Source organism: Esox lucius, chromosome 12 (assembly GCF_011004845.1).
Source record: "Esox lucius isolate fEsoLuc1 chromosome 12, fEsoLuc1.pri, whole genome shotgun sequence".
Taxonomy (NCBI): Eukaryota; Metazoa; Chordata; class Actinopteri; order Esociformes; family Esocidae; genus Esox; species Esox lucius.
In genome coordinates this window covers 29,759,782-29,780,105 of record NC_047580.1, presented here as the reverse complement: position 1 = coordinate 29,780,105, position 20,324 = coordinate 29,759,782, and the positions used below count along the sequence as shown (strand labels likewise).

Genomic DNA, 20,324 nt, shown 5'->3' with positions numbered 1-20,324 from the left:
TCAAAACCAGTCTCCTGCCCCTAGATGCAGTAAATTTTACAGATCCTGCTCACACCTCTGCTTCCTGAGAAGCTAATGGGAGCATGGAAACAAACTGCTCAGTAACGGAAATAAGACGAAACCTGGTTCCCAAATACAAACAATGAAATATCTGCTAACAGGGACAGGTAAGGGTAGAGCAAGAGAGGAAGAGAGAGACAGAGAGAGAGACAGCTCCAAGACATGCGCATATTTTAATATTAATCAGCTCAGTAATATTTTAACAGCCACTAAAAATCTAATTCTGAATATATTGTTTCAGACTGGTTCTCTGACATCCTGTTGGTGAGGGTGCTTTTAGAGCTCAAAGCAGTGTTCTTTTATGTTCTGATGTTGTAGCGTTGTAATGGTTATAATAGTTCCAGACTGACCAATTTTACCCCAATTTCATGACATTATATTGTACTTAAGACCTTGTCTCATCGCAGCGACTCCTAAAAGGCTTGAGGGTGTTGAAAATCGGGACAAGCTACTTCAGAGAACAGAGCTCAACCAGGAATGGTTCTTGGGCACACCCTTGGGTTGTATAGGACAGACATGTACTAGTTAAAGTGTCAATCAGCAGTTGAAACAATACTAAAGCATACTCACTGTTTTTATTATGAAATTGGAAATTGTACCAATTTCACATGAATTGAGGAAGCTATGGATGAGATGAGTAACTATTTGTGATAACAGGGCATACTCACTTCTAAGCTTCCCCAGCACCAACAGAAAAATATAAATACATATTCTACAACAGATGATTGCCCATTTAAGTCATCAAACATAACCCAATGCAGCTTGAGTTTCCTAATCTAGCTCGGCCCCACACCCACTCTTTAACTTCTCCTCACGTTCACCCACAATCTAGAGAGAGAGAGAGAGAGAGAGAGAGCGAGAGCGAGAGAGAGGAGAGAGGGAGAAACGAGGGGCAATTGATGACAAAGCGTCATCATCAATATGTATTCCCTAAGAGTGTCCCCCAGTTCCCTCTTCAGCCATTAAACTTTCAACACGCAGATGTGTGAATAGCCTGTCATTGAGAGAGATGAGACAACTCTCAGAGGAGACAGCGATAAACCAGCATTTAAAACACCTTATTAGAATAATTGAGGGCTATTACATTTTAACACCTCAATGATTGTGCATACATGTATTTTACAGCAATGCTTCCTTACTGTTTTAACCACAACTGGTGAGTAAATTAATTAGACTTAAACTTTAAATTACTATCATTTCAATTATTTTAAGTAACATGCAACCTATTTGTATAGCTTTAATAATACCTGTTAGCAGAGCAAGTTTAAACAAAACAAAATTCTTTGTGTATAAGAGGGGGAAAAAAACAGCTCTCTTGATGGTTCAGCGTATCTTCCAAATGAGGCCTGATAGAGAGGGAAAGTGACTCACAGACAGCCGGTAGTCAAAGCGTTTGTGTGTATAGTATGAATGTGCTCTCCATAACTCTCCCATCAGCACTGCAAGAATTGTGACAAGTCATCCTCGCCTAGCTTCTCAATTCCTCCACCCTCCTTTCCTGCAGGTATGTGTCTAACATCTAAGGATTTTGACTCAGAAATCTCGGTATATGTGGAACAAAGTGAGGTGGTTGATGCATCCAAGCTTGTTGTTTGTCTCTCGTTGGAGCGTGCCAGGCGATTTAACCATTATTAGCATTATATAAATTATGAGCATTTTAAATGTATATCATTTCAACCATTTATTGTCGAGTTAGAGTCAGACCGCTTTTATAACAAAATGACGGTGGGGTAATCCTACAGGTGTTGTACATGTGGGTGTGGGTTATTTTTCAAACGGTTTGTGGGAAGAGGAGACAAATCTGTTGGGCTAATAAGGGTTCCACTCAACCGATGACGCTTAACATTAGCTTATTTATTTGAAACTTTATTATGGTCTAGCAACTAAACTCAGCCGAGAAGGGAATTTCCCGCACGCTATCCATCAGCCGGTGGTGGTGAGACATGATTTCTGATACGTCTCCTTTCCTTTCCTCACTTCCCTGGCACCTACTGCTTAAAAAGTGCGCGCGCCTCTCGGCTATTCATTTGGCACGCGAAGTTCCTCGTGCGGTTGTAGGATGATACCTGGATAGACTCGAGTCCGAGATGCTTATGAAGAAATCCTCCTGACTTCAGTTACACTGTTTTAGGACGAACAGAGTGAGTAAAATGACTGTGCATGCGTCCTTCTCGTTTGTGTGTGTAGATTTCTCTCATTTATTTTGGAGAGACATGTTTTAACAGTGATGAGAATAACGAATAGAAATGCCGGGTACCTATACGATAATAAGAATTAGAGAAGTACATAACAAATAACCTTTATTAATAATTGTAAATCAATAAAATGCAGTTAATAAAATATTTAGAGATTGCTTCAGATTAATCTAAATGCTGTTGTCTGTTTTGCTGGATATTGACCCAGGAGGACCTCTAACAAATGTAAAAGATGTTTCTTTTGTACATCTATTAATAAAATGCAACCTAATATTTTATCTAGAATTAACAGTTGTTTAAAATGGGACTGGTCCCAAGCCTCAATAAGCATGACATGTTTTGCTTAGATAGCCTATTTATGTTAATGGTTAGATAATGGTAAGAAAAAAAATCTCAAACAATAAATAACCTACAGTATATTAATTTTTTATTCTTCTTCATTTTATCACAGACTTTGTGAGCCATAGAAGAGAAGGGGGAGAGAGAGACCTTGGATCACAAAATAAAGATGTTATTGGTTTCTTGCCTCGACACACCCCATTTAGACCTGGACACCCTATAATACCACCACCCGATAAACACAGAGGACTAAAATGATTCTGACAGGAAGTGAACTCTGAATCCATCGATTGTCTTCTACCTCTTCTTTTCATCTTTTGCCTCTCAGCCTTGGAACATTCGGAGGAGAGATCCCTCCGTGAGGGGAGATTTTGACCTGGGATGACCCAGAAGCATTTTCTTGAAGAGTCATGGGAATTAGCCTATTAAACAAAACACGATTTGCCTGCTGTAGTGAATAGTTAGCTGAATTTGGCAGCTGACTTCTGAATGGTAACCTCTGAATACGATTTGATGTCATAATCCATTGTACCCTCAATCAGATCAACTACCAATATTCATGTTTCTAAATACTGACTGCCAGTTTTAAATCTCTTTCCCTCTGTCACCTCGCATCTCCACTGTTGTTCCTCTGTTACCTTCCTTATTGATCTCTCTCTCTGTCCGCCATCTTCCTTTTCACACCTACATTCTTCCCATGGTCTCTCAACGGAACAACTCCTCTGCCTGCTGACTGTCACCTGTTTGCCTAGTCCGAGACCCAACACATCCATACGGCAGCCAAATCTCTCCAGACCGTCCAGTTTTTCATTGGCTCGTCCTTCCTCCCCCCTTTCACATTCTGTCCATCCACAGTCCAACCCTGGCACCCGGAACTATTCCGTCGAAAGGGGAGGAAGACTTTCTGACCCTGGCCGCCTCTCGACTCAGCCACAGGAAGCGTGTCATCGGAGCCGGCGTGGGCGTGGTCATGGTCCTACTCCTACTGATCGCCATCCCCCTATTGGTCCACACCACCAAAGGGGGAGGGGCTAACCCTGGGATTGGCAGCAGCGAGACCCATTATGAGATGCTGGGGAGCTGCAGAATGGTCTGTGACCCGTACAGTACCGCACAACCGGGCCAGGAGCCGACCGCCGCGTCCCCCCAGCCAGACTACCCTGGACGGAAGAAAACGGGGTACCGCGGCCCACCCGGGATCTCTGGTCCTCCAGGCCCCCGGGGACCCCCCGGGGAGCCCGGCAAACCAGGTCCACAGGGCCCCCCAGGCCCTGGACCCAACGGCTACGTCCCTTCCTTCTACAGCCCCAAGATCGCCTTCTATGCCGGGCTGAGGAAGCAGCACGAGGGGAGCGAGGTGTTGAGGTTTGACGATGTGGTCACCAATGTGGGGAACTACTACGAGCCCAGTACGGGCAAGTTCACCTGTCCCCTGCCTGGGATCTACTTCTTCACCTACCACGTCTTGATGAGGGGCGGGGACGGTACCAGCATGTGGGCTGACCTGAAGAAAAATGGACAGGTAGGTTGGATGGAGCGTGTGTGTGTGTGTGTGTGTGTGTGTGTGTGTTTGTTGGCGGTCTCTGTATATGTTTGGCTATGTGTTTATGTGTATGTGTGTGTGTGTGTGGTTGTGGTTGTGTGTGTGTTTGCCCTAGGTGTGTGTCTAAGAGTGTGTGTGTGCGGTTGTCTTTGTGCATGCGTGCATGCGTGCGCACGCAAGCAGCACCACTCCATTGACCATAACCTCAGAGTTTTCCTTTCACTCTTCACAACGCAGTTGGCACTTTCCATCACAACACATTTCTGTACATCTGTGTGCCGTGGCGGCACCACTGCCTCATAACATACAATGGAAATATTATCCCTCATTAAAGACAAGTAAGTCTTTACACTTTAAAATCACAGCTACTATTTGCATAGCAAATGACAAGTGGCAGTTTGACAGTGTCAGCCGTCGCCAATTAGTGGATATCACGCACCAGATCTGTCCCAACAGGCACCCTGTTCCTAGTGTAGTGTGTTGGTCAAAACTAGTGCATTACGCAGGAAATAGGATGGCATTTGGTATTTTACTCCAGGACTTCATTATAACACACATGAAATCACTAAGGAGCGCAGGAGAAATGCCTCCATCACGGGTGTGACCAAATGGACCCCTATTCCCTAAATAGTGCACAGCATTTGACCAGATCTCTACAGGCAGCTCTAGCCTTGGTCAGGAATAGTGTACCTATACAGAGAATAGGGCGCCATTCTGGACACAAACTGTCACTGAGCGAACCAGTCAGTTTACATTTCAGAAAAATAAATATTTAAAATGTAACTGACAGATAGGCCACTCATTCCTCATTCCCGCGTTCCCCTGGTGCTAATTAAAGACAGGGGGGCTGATGGGGGAAGAGACAGGAAGAGGTGGAGAGGAGAGGAACGTGTGGGATAAATCACAGTCACCATAGTCTTTCTTTTTTAACATTATTGCACTCATGTACGATTCAGTCCTTTAAAAGTGATCAAACTAAGCGTGGTTGAGAGTGTTTTTCATAGTTAGCCAGTGGTGCTTTTTTAATACATTTTTATCAAAACCGAATGAATCTCTCCAACAAATTTAGTCTAATTAATTGTACACCTAATTGGGGCATAGCCTACCTGCTATTTAAAAATGCTGTGGTGTTTTGTCTTACACAAATTAAATACCATTCTATTATACACATTTCTGTGAGGTAGAGTGATGTGATCATCAGCCAATGTGATTCACTAGAGCATGCGTAGACAATAAGCATGTACAGAAGCTTCAGGAAGCTCCGGATTGTTCAGTGCTGTAGACCCATCTTTGTATTTAGGGGACCTACCTTGCCTCTTCCTAGTGTCAATCTGTATTGTCATTCCAGTCATCTTATTACCCTGTTAAATCATTCATTACTCTAGATTAGATTCCTGGCTGAAACCCCACCCCTGCCCATTCCCTACCACCTCGCGCCCCTGCTCAACCACCCGACCCCGTTTAACACCCCTGCCCCACCTCTCTACCCACCTCCACCTCCTGTCCTCCTTGTCCATTGATTGTCAATTAATTAGGGTTTTCACTCAACTCAATTATTTAGCATCTCAGTGACCTTGGTTCATCTCACTCCCTCAGGTGGTTCCCTTTAAGAGTCTCTATAAAGATGAGATCTGATATCAGAAATTGGTTTGTAGGGACAGTCTACCACTTTTGACCCTCTTACTCAAGATCTCTCCCAGCATATCGGTGTCTATGTTCGCTTGGAAATTTGTTGAAAGCACTGCAGGTTCTGATGCAATCACCTGAGAAAATGTTTCTAGTTACCTTAACTTCAGCCTAGTCAATTACAGAAACCCAGGACAGAATGAGTATAAGTATGATGTAAGATACTCAATTAAATTCTGGTGGGGTTGGGGGAAAGGGCAAGGGGGTATTATCAAAGATACAAGAACTACACGCTAACACCTGCAACGGCATCTGTGTTACGTGCATCTGTTCACAGCAGATTCGTTTTAGTAGATCTGGTAGGAGCGTCAGTAAGTCCACACTCTTGTTGCACAGACTTATTCTGAGGGGTCAGAAATGGAGTAGTCATGCCTGGCGTGCATTTATGTGTACGCCTGACGTGAACCGACTGAAAATGCCGTTGGCCCCGGCCCTCGAATAAACCCCGTCCTGTGGAGCTTTGCGTCTTGTCTTGCATCAAGTGTTTTGAACACCCGAGGCGATGGTTCACTTTGCACCTGGCTACACCGCTCTCAGTCAATTGGTTGACGACGTATTTGCCGTATGACACACGCCGGACACACGCCACCCCGCGTCCCATTGCCGGCTAGATCCCGGTCGGCCCCTTCCAGATGGGACGTTGAATCGGTGTCCTGAAACGGTTTGCTCTCTGAGGATCCCACGTTGCCTGTTGTGGGAGAAGGGATACGGAGAGCCGGTTTCCTGTCTACGTTACCGGTCCGGCCCTGACAGCGTCCCGGACAGCTCCTCGCCGGCCAGCTTCCAGTTGGCTCGTTCATCCGCCCTCCTCCCTGTAACGGTTGGGGTCGTTACTATAAATGACAGGGTTGGTCAATGGCCACCGGTGCAGCATGGGTTCAAATCCGGCCGGCCATTCTTTCAACAAAGACCCCGCGCGGTACTGTACCTCACGTTCGTAGTCCATAACCACCAGGCTACAGAGTTGGGCTGGCTAAATAACTTGGTGAGAATGTGTTCTCCTTAGTCATCCTTAAAAATGACAGGTGAACACCCACGATCCCCCTGTGCCTTTCTTGTTTGTGGTGCTGCATTCGAATTGATGACTCCAATCTCATCATTAACATTGTTTCACTTTGTTTCCAGACTCTTGCTTGTGTATAATTTTCATCAGTTATTTTCCATGCTCCAGTCAGGTACTCAGTATAGTAGTATTTTTTAAATGCATGCGTAAGGCTGTATATATATATATATATATATATATTTGTTTTCATTTGGGGAGCATTTATTTTTTTACAGTTACCAGGTAGTGACCAGGTTAGAGCTGTGGGAGGAAGAGTTTGAATGAAGCGTTGGATCAGTGACAGGAACAGTTAGAACTGACAGGTTGGAGCCACGACAGGAACAGTTAGAGCTGAAGGGTTCACTGTGTACAGTGTGAACTTTAAAGTTATACATGGGTGGGTATGAGTTACCTCAGCCATTACCGCTAGACTATCCCGACACGGGTGGGGGGGGGGGCAGCTCGGAGGGGGGGGGGGGGCAGCTTGGAGGGAGTCGTTACACCATTGACTCTGCACTGGCAGTTGTTTCTCAATGAGATGCAGGTCACGGAGTCCACATCGGAACATGAGGCATGCCTACAGGCAGTCAGTCAGCCAGAGGATCAGTTAAGCCCTGTGTGGCTGGCCAGTGTCCACTCTAAAGCAGATTGATTAAGGCTCTGTGTGGGTGGGTGTGCGTGTGTGTTCGTGTATCTATGGAGCTACCTGAGCCGTGGCCCGTAACCTGTACAGCTACAGTTTATGCACGGTGATAAAAGTCAAAGGGACAGCTCTTGCCGACACAATTCATAAATGTGTGGTGGTTAACAGTTTTAAAGAACAGTCAGATGAATCGATCCATTTATCCACTCCCCCGCGCTGTTTGTGGTAATATGTTGTGTTATTCTAACACCACGGGTCTGCCCAAGGTATTGGCAATTAACAAATGAATCTAGGTTAAATATGCTTACTGTTTAAAACAAATATACTAGCAAACAACCTAAACATGAAACAATGACAATGATTGATTGACAGCTGTAAAGGTTATCTTGTCATTCTGCTAGACGTCTGTAGCGACAAGATGTGACATTAGTACCTGGTGTTGCTGGTCAGTGATGCTGTGTTGCTCCGACTTCCCATTGACACACAGCATATGTCATCTGCCTCGTTTCTCATTATTTTGGTCAGACTGTGAAGGGGTGCGTTTCCCCTCAGGCAGAGTTGGAGGGAGGCTCCCGTTAGAAACACTGTCGTGTGGACCACTTTAGATTTGCATTGAAAACCGCTATATCATTTAGATAGATGTTAACAAATGCATTTACAAATATGTGTATGTACCTATTATTTATTATATTAAGATTCTGGTGCAGGGGCTATTATTGTAGAAATATCCCTCCAATATGTTGAAGGATTATTAATATAAGTCTGCTATGATTTATGGTGTTTTCAAAACAAGAGATGAAGATAGGGGAATAGCGGCGAGGAAATGAGGGAGGTTTGGTGGGATTATGAAGGAGATCATAGTGAAGGCTGGGATAGAGGAAACAAGACACAGTGAGAGACACATACAGACAGATGGGGAAAAAAGAGAGGGTGGACAGAGAGAGAGAGAGAGATAGAGACAGAATAAGAGAGAGAGAAAGAGGAAAGAGAGAGCGACAAAAAGAGAGGGGAGAGAGAGGGACAGAGAAAAAGATAGGGACAGAGAGAGAGAGAGAGAGAGTGAAAAAGAGAGGGGGGGTGAGAAATGAACAGATAGTGAGGTGCATAGAGTGATAAAGAGCCAGGGGGACAGACTGAGTGAGAAAGAAAGAAGGGGGACAGGGGGATGAAGAAGAGGGAAGTGGCAGAGAGCTGCTCTATGTGTGGCCACCTCACTGAGCTGATCTGGGGCTGTGAGGAGCCAGGGGGCCCCTGGGGGCCAGACTAGAGCCTGAGGCTGTCTCTCTGGCTCGGCCTGGTCCTTTTATAATAGGACCTCTAGTAAACAGACCTGGAAGGGAAGGAGTAGGAGGGGACAGTGGAAGGGAGAGGGGTGGAGAGAGGGAGAGTGGGACAGAGGAGAGAGGGAGAGAAAGGGGGGGGGGAGAGGGAGGATGGAGGGAGGGAGAGGAAGCAAGAAAGAGGGGGGAGAGAGAGTGGGGGAGAATGAGGGAGGGAGGCAGGGAGAAGGGGGGAGTGAGGGAGAGAGAGGGGGGATGGAAAAAGGGGTAGGGGGAGAGTGAGAGAGAGAGGGAAGGAGACAGAGGTGGGAGAGAGAGAGAGATGGAGGGAGTGAGGGAGGGAGGGAGGGAGAGGGGCAGCAGCTGCGCTGTCATTTTATATACAACCTGAGATGTGTGAACGTGTGTCTGAAGAGACAGACAAGTGTAGACGAAAAGAGAAATGGACTAAAGAAGGGCCAGAGGGTTGAGAGGACGAGGGTGGTGAAGGGGGCAGGGGTGGGGGCAAAAAAACTGATCAAGCACAGCTATTCTCTGAAACCTGCAGGGAGTCGTGAGGGGATACGAACTCTTGTTTTCTATCCATGCTGCTGTGGTCCAGTGGTAATAAAACTGACAGGATTCATTGGCTGTGATATACTGGCCTCTTAGAGTGAAGACAATACAAAAGTAGCTCTTAAACTTACCTAGGGGACTCTGCTTCTGCGGCACATGGCAAGACAAGGCGAGCGGGGACAGAGAGAAAGACAGGCGGAGTGAGATGTGGAGAGAGAGAGACGGGGTTGAGGGAGAGAGAAGCCAAAAGCAGTGGAAATATAATATTTATTAAATAGGTATTCTCTACCCCAAGGTGTTCTCTATCCGCTAGACTCACAGCTGAGGGGCCCACTACAATGCATTTCCCTGAATTATAAATACAGTTTACTATTTCATTATTGCCACATTCAAAACATTTAAATCTGCAAGTTATTTTACTTTGGGCTAATTCATCTTGATAATGCCACTTTATATCATATCGTGTGGCAAGGATTTGGACTGCTCATAGTTGGCTTTGTTTTACAGGCTAACGCTCTGGAGCCATGACCTATAAGGTCAGCTTAGGCATTGACAGCGGCCGGAAACATCAAAAGAAATCCCACTTTGAGCGATTTCCATTAGTTGCTCAGAAAATAGCTGCCTCTGACTCTCAAATACACGTTACCCTGTGTCTTCAAATTCTACAGTAATTCCCTCGTTTTCAACTCACTAATTCAGGTCCAGTGTGCAGAGAGGATCACAGTGAATAGTAATTAAGAACATCCTCACCCACAGAACCCCAAAGGCTAATTAGACCACATTTCAGACGCTCTGCTACAGCCAGGTCACACCCAAATGGTGCCCTATTCCCCAATTTAGTGCACTACCTTTGAGCAGGGCCCACAGGGCTCTATATAAAAGTAGTGTACTGTGAAGGGCATGCCGTGCTATTTGAGATGCAACCGTGTCCCTTTTATCTGGAGTTAATACAGGTTCTGGTAATTACAAAGTGGGCCTGACCTTTTAACACGACCGGGTGGAAACACTTGACCTTCACCAGGTGATCTATTTAAAGAGTATATGTGACAGTTTAAAAAGACCAAGAGCTAGATTATGTAGCAGAGTGAAGGAAATGTAAGCTCTATTTATCCAATCTGCACATTCTGCCAAATAGCGCGCAGTCTTACTTCAGAGATATACATTTTTGACTTTGAAAATAGCATCAAAATATTAATCACAGCAAGCATTGGATTTGATCCGGACTGAAGCAAAAATTGGCTTAGACTCTAGAGGGTTTTAAAAGTATATTTAAGAAGTTTTTGGGTTAGCGGACATTAACAGAATTTAATTAGTCCAATAATGATTTTCACAGTTAACTTAAACGTTAAATCGTTAGAGAAAATGTTAACTTAGTTAATTAACGATTAACAGTTTGCTGCCCATCTCTGATTGACTGCACACACCTATACACAGCCGCAAACCTGACTGAGCACTCAAGGGATGATGATGATGTAACAGAGATATAATTGGTGTCCTTTGTTGACTGTTCCTGAGGGACCGGTGAGATGGACTAGGACTGAAAATCCTCCCGGACATAAACAAAGTTTTCATCCTCACAGCTCGCACACTGCCCTGTTCTGTTGCTCCAAGGCCCCTGTTATTGGCTAAATTAGATATTTCTGTGATGGTACCCAAGTTTAGAGGGGTAAATGCTGGGATTGAAGGGATATTTCGTTTTTTAATGTTATATGTAATTTTCCACACTAGCACTGAATAATAATCTAGACGGTTGTTTTGGTCGAAGTTCCAGTTCTGAGGATGGGACTTTGACCAAAACAACTAGATGATGCTTCAACACTAAAAGTCAGCAAAAATGGGCTCTAACATGATAAACACTGAAACATCCCTTTAAGGCAGGGATGGCAACTTGGATGGTGGTGGGGGCTGCCAAATGTATTTAATGGTCATCAGGGGGGCGCAGATTAACTTGGAACACACACACACGTCTGTGTATTGTATACAATTATTAACAAATGCATTGAAAGTACACTAGGTCTGATGCTAGTTAGCGTCTTTCTGGGCAATTTTAAAATATTGGTCAACGTGCCGTTTTCCCGCACTGCTCATCTCTACCGGTATTCAGCACGTTCCCTGCCATGTTATTAAAGGCATTAATCCTTTGAACTTTAAAGGTTCTTTGGCTGTTTTCACTACTTAGATATTTTGACTTGTGCAGAGACTTCTGTAATAGGTATCATCTAGTGTTTTATGGCTCAAACATCAGCACACTCTCAGCTACACTTAACAGCTTTCTGAGACCCTGAAATTACTGTTTTATGTGTAAATACGCAAAATATTATTTCAAGTCTATTGAAATAAAAATCTGTGTTTCCAGCATAGATTTTGGTTCCAATACTAACTTTACAACACATTTCAGGTCAAACATGATATACATGTATATATATATTTATTCCAATTATTATTTGTGTATATATCCTTTTATTAGTTTCTAAATTAATCTGAGGGCCGCACAAAGAGTGGCTGGAGACCGCATGCGGCCCGCGGGCCACCAGTTTCCCATGCCTGCTTTATGGTGTTTCATCCAATAGCCAGACCTTCTCTTCAAGGGCAAATAAATTGAACGTCTAATCCCATCACATAATCCATCAGAAATATTGTTCAATTTGAAAAGTCAAAGACAAAGATTTTAGTTCATCGACGCTGATGAGATAGGCAATCAGACAGTTTTGATTTTAGGAGCGAGGCCCATTTCAGTGGGGCGATCATGTGACCAGAGTGGATCGCTAGATAGATAAATAGTAAAACCATTAATGAAGGGATGTGGGAAATGCGATTAAGAAGTACATGATGAAATATCACCCCTCCATGATATATTGCTAAACATAGCTCCATTAGCATAGATGAAGAAAATCGCAAATGTGGTGTAAATGTTAAATATCAAACCTCTATTTATTTTAATGGCAACAGCAGGGGATTCTGCTATCATTATTTCACCATTATAATCATGTGATATAATTCTCCAACAGAAAAAAGGAAAACTACCACTGCAGGAGCAGTATCCAGATTTTAGCCAGATTGCTACAACTGAATACATAGTCCTGCAGAATCAGAAAATCTGATGTTATCCAGATGGTAATCAGGATGATAATGAATGGACCGATTTCATAGGGGTTGATGCATATTCATTTGGGGAAATCAAGTTTGTAATTTTAACGGAAATTACAACCTTTGGTAGCATTTTGAAACCTTGAATACGCTACCCTCTAGATTCCCCAGTCACAGACTAAGACTAGTCCAGGACTAAAAATCAAGATCAATGAAAAATGGCCATGGGAATTTATTTTTAATATTTGTCTTGATCCGTGTCTGGGAAACACGTTTACATTGCCAGAGGGACTATCGAACGGAGATCCAGCCGTATCACATTCAGCAAGGTAACATAAGACATTTCCCTTGGAGGAATCGCGTGACGTGACAGTTTTTGGCATGTACTGATTTGACCTAATTCAAACAGACGTCCTTAATTAGCATTTAAATGCAACGTCTTGGTCTGTCCTCTTATTCGGTCGTCTGGCCGTGGCGACATGTTGTTCAGTGTGTGGGTGTCCACACATCTGTCTCAGTCTGGCTGTCAGAACAATCGTCCCTCAAACTGTCAACCAGCGTCCATTACACATCCGTCTTCCTTTCCTCTCATCCCTGGATCCCTCATTTTTCCTCCCCTTCTCTCTCTATACACACATTTGAGGTCCATGTTGTGCATGTTTTGACTGCAAAGAAATATAACCTCTTTCCTGTGTGGCCCTCCGGACCTCACTGAAGACAGAATGTGGTCCCCTGAGGCGAGATTAATGTGACACCTCTGTTTTAAGTGGTGCGCCATGGTCATGATAGTTTTGTTGTGTCCTCCATTCTGCTCAATCACCACAGGTAAGTCGGTCTTTATTCATCTCATTTTATCTATCTATTCAAATTCCGTGACTATAATCAATGGAGAGAACAGGTTAGTAATGTTAGCGATCAATGGGAAAAAAGCCCTTGCAATACATGACTATTCACCTGTTGGTAACTTTGAAAATACTGTGCCATGGAATAAGTGTGCTGTTTAAAGGTGACATCGATACAATAGTGAGTAAACTTAACCGCCAAATCTAAAAGCGTTGAACGGTGAGTCGCAGTGCCGTGCACCTAGCGTGGCATGTTAAACCCATGCCAAGACTGTGTGTCACAGTGATGGAAGGAAATCTCGCATCTTGCTTCTTCTTTTGACCAAGTCATTCAGCCAATTCCACTTTTAGGTACCTGACCGGGGATCGGAAGGTTGGTGGTTCAAACCCTGGTTGAGTCATACCAAAAACTCGAAACATGTATCCAGTGGCCTCACTGATCATCACTAATTAAAAGGGTAATCAGTAGTAATGGGGTTAAGGCTCTGTGGGCCAGTCTGGCTTAAACAAGGGCTGCTGACTATCAGTTTTGTATGTACGTCTTTAGCCTATGAATCAGATATCTATATGGACTTTGTTAGGGAGAATGAAACAAATAATGCTGTAGCTGTTACTGATGACAGAGTTAAGTGGCGGGTTTGAGTGAAACGGCATTAGCTGAGCTGCTAATATTATTCTGAGACTGTCGTGTACTGTTTCTTAGAAACGGGTGTCCATTGTCTGGGCGGCTGACAGTGATTGAGTGGTCTACGCTCAGTGCTCACACCGAGGCTACCTGAACGAGGACACACGACAAGTTAGGCCTCTGATGGACATACAGCATGTGTGTGGAGTTGAGATGTAAATAATACATAAATACATTTGTCATGTACAGTGCTATAAGGAAGTGCTACACCCCCTGAAAGCATATTTGAACTTTTCTACATGGATATATTTGACCTTTGATCTTCAACAGATAAAGGTAACTTAAAAATGTGTTTTGTCTTACCCACACAGGCTCTTGGTAAAATGTCATTCCAAAATCTAAATGTCTCACTGAGGCCCTCAGAAGAAAGAATGCTGATGTCCATATCTTTGGGAGGGTTTTATAGAACCATTTCCAAGCTGTTTGAGGTCAATCATACCACTGTACAAATGAAGAAAATCCCAGATGACTGTAAGTCAAAGACAGGCTGTCCAATCAAATTTGTTCAACCATGCCTCCTACGAGCTACACTGGACAAACAGATGGATTCGAATCTAAACCTTAAACCTCTTCCTCTATCAAGAACACACCCAAACTGTCCGTCATCGACCACCACAGAGCCGCTGTAGCTGTACACAGGGCTCTTAGGTCAGGCTGATTGGCCGATGATGAATATGGGCGGTTGATGTGACAATTTATCAAAAAGTTTTTTTTATATTGTTCAGAACATGCAGCTTTATGTGAACACACTGAACATTCATGCAAAACATCACTTACGTTTTCAAAACTGTTCAACATAAAAAGGCTCGTATGGTGTGTCTGTCCCAAGCATGTATCACAAAGTTTAAACTTGAATAAAACTAAGGTAAATAAATGCAACTCTCAGAAGAGCACAGAATAACACAGATGTCTGTTTGTGAGTCTGATATTTTCAAAGACCGGGCATGATATTCTGAGTCGGTTCTGATCAAAAAGATTTTGTCCCAGAAATGGATATGATATGGCATAATGTTTCATACCTTTGTGTGATTGTTCTTAAACAGTTTTTGTTTGAATGTTAAATGCATATAACACAAGTTTTTTCATTGACAAATTGTAGCACCGTGTGGTTCATCCTATGGTGAAGCACTATATAATTTTGGAAAAAAAAGGTGTGATGAATCATAAAAATCGCAATGGAACACAAGTAAAATAGTATCTGCCAGAGACACAAGCATTTTGTTAGATTTATAACAGGATTTGTCGGAATTAATCTTAAATATATTGAAAGATTGAGAACAGATGATTTTGCATGATGATTAGGGAAAATAATACATAATGTAATGAATCTTCACAAGGAAATATTGTATCTCAAGACAGTAATGATAAAGAATTATGACAAAGTGAGTTTCTTAAGAAAAGTATACCCCATTTTAATTTTATATACAATAAATTTCATGTCACTTCCATATAACAATTTTAGGCACTAATACAACAAATTGATGAATAGATTCAGATTCCGATACAGAATCTTAAAGACCATTTATATTTTTGGAAATCTAAGAGTCTGTACAACACAACTGAAACATTTTCATGCATAATATTGAAAGTTAACAAAACAAACACTTTTTTTCAGGCTTATATGTCAACCACTCATACTAGGGCCCATTGGGCGCTGGTCAAAAGTGGTTCACTTGAAGGGGCATAGGGCTCCATCCAGGACGGGTCCGCTGTGTCCAGACAGGCGTGTGCCTCAGACACATTCCCATTTTCATGCTGTTTGGGAGCTCAGCGCGTATCGACCCGGAGGCAGTGGATCTTTACTTGTTTGTTAACACATTTAATTGGGTTTACTCGTGTGGACACGTAGACACATGCATGAATTAAGACACCACTGCAGAGGAGGAGAAAGACTTGCTGATCGCAAAACTCTAGCCTTGATGTTTTTAAAGTTTTTTTTTTCCAACGCACAACATTAGGTTCGCTAGTTATTTTTACATTACCATTATTTAACCAATTATGACAGTTGAAAATCAATTTACATTTTTTATTATGACCTAGCCAAAGGCATACAATCGCAAAAGGACTGGAAAACCCGCAGCACCATGTAAATAATGTAAGAAATATAAATAAACAAACAACTATAAGCCCAGGGGCTAAGTATTTGGACTTAATGCAAAAAGCCAGTCGAGGCAGATCGGTGTTAGGTTTGACTCGGGAGTAGTTGATGAAGGCATGGTTGATAAGCCTACTGTCGGGCTACTGTGATCACACCATCAAAACATCCCCCCTACTGCCGGGTCCTTGAGAAAAGACACTAACGCCTCAACACGCTCTCCATCCAGGGGCGACGCGCTGAGGCACCTTCATCCAGGAACACGCTCACCCCCCCACGGGGTGATGTGCTGGGACTTGACCCCCGCGTCTGTCTCGACAAGTGTCTGTGGCGTGGTTGAGAAGCGGAGCGCTGTTTCCTTCCATTGTTTGCTGCAGGACACGGACTGTTGGGAGTCGCAGTGTATTAACCGTGTCTGTTCTGTGCGTGTGTGGACAGGTGAGGGCCAGCGCCATAGCCCAGGATGCAGACCAGAACTACGACTACGCTTCCAACAGCGTCATCCTGCACCTGGACGTCGGGGACGAGGTGTGTGTCCAGCTGGACGGGGGGAAGGTCCATGGAGGAAACACCAACAAATACAGCACCTTCTCTGGGTTCCTGATCTACACTGACTGACCCCGACCAACCCCACCGCCACGACCGTCTCTGGAACTGGCAGGACAGGCTGTAGGCGGTTTTGGCTAGTTGGGATGTCGGAATGGACCCTCGTTAGAAGTTTAAAACATAGCAGCAGGTTTGAAGAATTAACGTAACAGGTCAGTACAATTAGGGGAAAAAAACATTAGGGTTTAACCTTAAACGCAAATCAAATCCACTTTCGACATCAATTTGCCACTGGCGGCCATCCCTTCTAGACATCACCGCTGGGGGCTGACTGGAGGAGCTGAATGCAAAGCAGCAGTCAGATGCGCGCACACGCACGCACACGCACACACCCTACTGATGCTCATTCTCACTTTTTCTCAGTTTCACTGACTGACTCTCTCACACACACACACACACACAACAGGAAACTGAGGTCAGGTTGTGGATCGACTGATAGTGTGGTTTTTGAAGTGTTTCATGGGAGTTTTGACTGAGTGTCAACTTCTCCCCCGCTTGTGTGGAAACACGAACATTTGAACGTGAATGTTGTAGGTATTATAAAGGGTTGCATGACAATATATAGCATACTGTATTCCATAGATCATGTTTACTTTTACTGAGTTTACTTACAGCTAAATCAAGACCATTGGTCCTACCCATTAAGAGAGGGACCAGAGGTTGTAAATGTGTGAAATAAATGATTGGGTTGAACCAAGCAGATAAAGCCAAATCATTAGCAACAGGAGCCAACTCACATCTCTTAGCTGTTGAACTTCATTATTTTCTAACCCCGGTCAGTCCACAAACAACTGTATTTGTCCCAAAATGATCCCCCAGATGTTTTCTACATAAAAGCCCCCCCCCACTTCAAAATGAAAAAAAAAAAACTGCGGGTTCAAGGTGCAGTATGGAAGTGTGTGTAGTGAACTTTGAATCAATTGTTTCCCAACCCCTCGTCTGTGTCACCTTTTAAGAGTGTGTGTGAGGATATGAGAAACAGACAGTATGCAGAATTTGCCCGCAGTTGCACTTCGGTACCATTGAAGAATCCCATGTTGTCTTGCATTGTGAATTGAACTGTACAACCATGACCATCGCTCACACCCATTCAACAGCTTGAACTACATATTAAATCTGCAGTGTGAATGAGTGTGGTGTCAGCCTGCTGACCTGGAGTCTAAGCGCACAGGTGTCAAACCCGTTCCACTGAGTAACACCCATCTGCAGGTGGTCACTGTCACCTGATTAATTAGGTCACTAATTAGTCAGGATCTCCTTTCATCGGGGTTGATCTTCATTAAGCACTGGTCGAGAGGGAAAAAACTAAAACCAGCACACGCTAGGCCCTCAGTGGCATCAGTCTGACACCTGTGGTCTCAAGGCGTTTGCTCCGGGAGCTGAGGTCGACTGTCTTATGTAGAACCGTACCGTGTAGAACCGTACACCACATGACAATATGCTACCTACAAGATACAGCGATGCCGTTGATTAAAATACCCGTTACAACAGTGTTGTCACCATTACTACATCATTCAGGTGACGTCCCTTGGCTCAATGACTGAATCCTAATGCATCTTATACCGTTTAACCTGAATAAGTATATATAGCACACGTTGTTAATGTAAGGACCCTACTTGTGCAATGCAACTGATCTTACGATGGGGGTGACAGGCCATTTCAGGTTTAGTCTTCCCAGCTATCTGGCACACTATTTCCTATGTAGTGTACTATGGGGGCCAAAGACAGTAGGATGCTGCTTAGGACTCAACCTAGACCTAAGAGTGCGGAGCTTCCTAGGATGAGGGCTTGAACCCAATCAGCGCTGATGTAACCGTAACTCAGAGCAACCGTTAATGGACTTCCAATTGGCGTAGTGTAGAACATTCTTTTATAAGGAACTTAAATACATTGATTCATGTCATGAATCATACACTTAAGCCCCCAAACATCCCCTTAATGTACATGTACAAACAGGATTATAGTTTTATGCACTTGACTGTATGTCCAAAGTGTACCCCCAGTGTTGATTTGTCGCTAGATGGTAGGTCTATGTCGAAAGTGAATGGTTAATTAAAAACAGCATGCCAGTTAATTATATTGGAAGGGATAAAGTGTGATCTTTATTTCGGTTGGAATAACAAGTGAATGTCAATAGCAAGATTGGTCAGGGTTGAAATGTACACCATTATATGGCGTTTATTGAACTGGTTTTCTATCAATAGTCAACCCCATGAAACAGTCACTTTAAATCAATACTAAGCCTCATAATGAAGGGCAATTAGAAGTTAAATGTTCATGAATTATATGCATGGAGAATTTACCTCACACCATAATTTTGCACACTGTAAATAGTGTTAATGCAGCAATTTAATCGAGATCCTCAATTTAGCTTTAAAATGACAAACATCCTGACTGGCTTCAATGATCGATCTTCCATTCTCCAGCTAAGGGATCAATAGTCACTGCAATATAGCAATTGTGGACAATGACACATCAATCTCTGGGATGTCCTATCACCATTTCTCACAGATACTTAGCACCAACCTTACATGTGAAAATGTTGTGTATGTTGAATCTAGTCTTTTCCATCTCCTATAAATATTTAGCCATCCAGAGGGAGATATCATTTACTTATCAAAAGGCAGTTCGATTTGTTCCAAAATAGTACCTGTATCAGAAACCAGGTGAGGGAGTTCTTTGTTTACAGGAGAGTTAGTGGCTTTCCAGATGTTTTTCGATAAATCTGTTCGTGTGAGGGTGCTCTGTGTATGTGTTGGAGCAAGAGGGAAAGGAGGGGGAAAGAGCCCCCTCCCTCACTGGCTCTCTCCAGCAGTTGAGGCAGATAGATTCCAGTGCAAAGTTAATTGGCGGAGGAGAGGGCGTGAGGCAGGTTGCGAGGAGGTCATTAGAGATTCCCCTGTCGAATGCAAAGCCACAAGGATCACACACTCACAAATAGCAGGATTAAAATAATCAATACACTTCCATCCAACACAAACACACCCACAGTAATTAGTGGAAAACCTATTCACCACTTGGCTATAAAACCAAAAATGTCTCACACGAACGCGCTCGCTCGCACACGCGCACATCCCCCTCTGGTAGTAACTGATGAGAGGAAATAGATGCGACTGGTTGAGGAGAATAAGGAAAAGGTCAGGTAGCTCTAGTGTGGTTAGGAATCCGTCTCAACGGCACACTGAAAATCATAATATAGCCCGAGTGTTCTTCTAGAACCTTATCAAACAATCCAAGTTCTAATTCAGAACACGGTCATACACTGTCGTAGTTTAATTTTCTAATCCAGCATACTGGGTCACACTGAATGTAGAATCTCAATGCAAAGATGATTTAAAAATTCCGTTATCGGTCACAACAAAACTGTGACAATAGAAAAAAAATTGTTGAAAACAAATCTCGTTATTTACAGCATGCCTTTGCCTGGAGTGAAGTCATAATCTAAAACTATTAAATAAAAAGCAGACTGTTAAAATGGTTTAATTGTGGTTACTGCTTATTCTTCACTAAACATACAGCACCAGTTACTTGGATGTGTTGAATATGAGTTGTCTTTAGGGCTCAATAGACACAGCACTGCCATCCTGTGTCGAATTAATGAAATGCAATTTTTAAAAAAAGCAGTTAATGAGATCTTAATTTTCAAGCAACATTTGCAAAAGTTCC

The 20,324-nt window shown here is 43.4% G+C and overlaps 1 protein-coding gene across 1 annotated transcript; it reads left to right on the top strand.

Moving 5' to 3' along the window:
• The first annotated feature begins 3,335 nt into the window (after nucleotides 1-3,335).
• On the top strand, nucleotides 3,336-20,319 carry c1ql4a (complement component 1, q subcomponent-like 4). Its single transcript, XM_034295863.1, has 2 exons — nucleotides 3,336-4,116; nucleotides 16,491-20,319. The coding sequence occupies exons 1-2, from the start codon at nucleotides 3,565-3,567 to the stop codon at nucleotides 16,668-16,670; spliced, it is 732 nt and encodes a 243-aa protein (XP_034151754.1). The 5' UTR covers nucleotides 3,336-3,564; the 3' UTR covers nucleotides 16,671-20,319.
• Nucleotides 20,320-20,324: the final 5 nt, after the last annotated feature.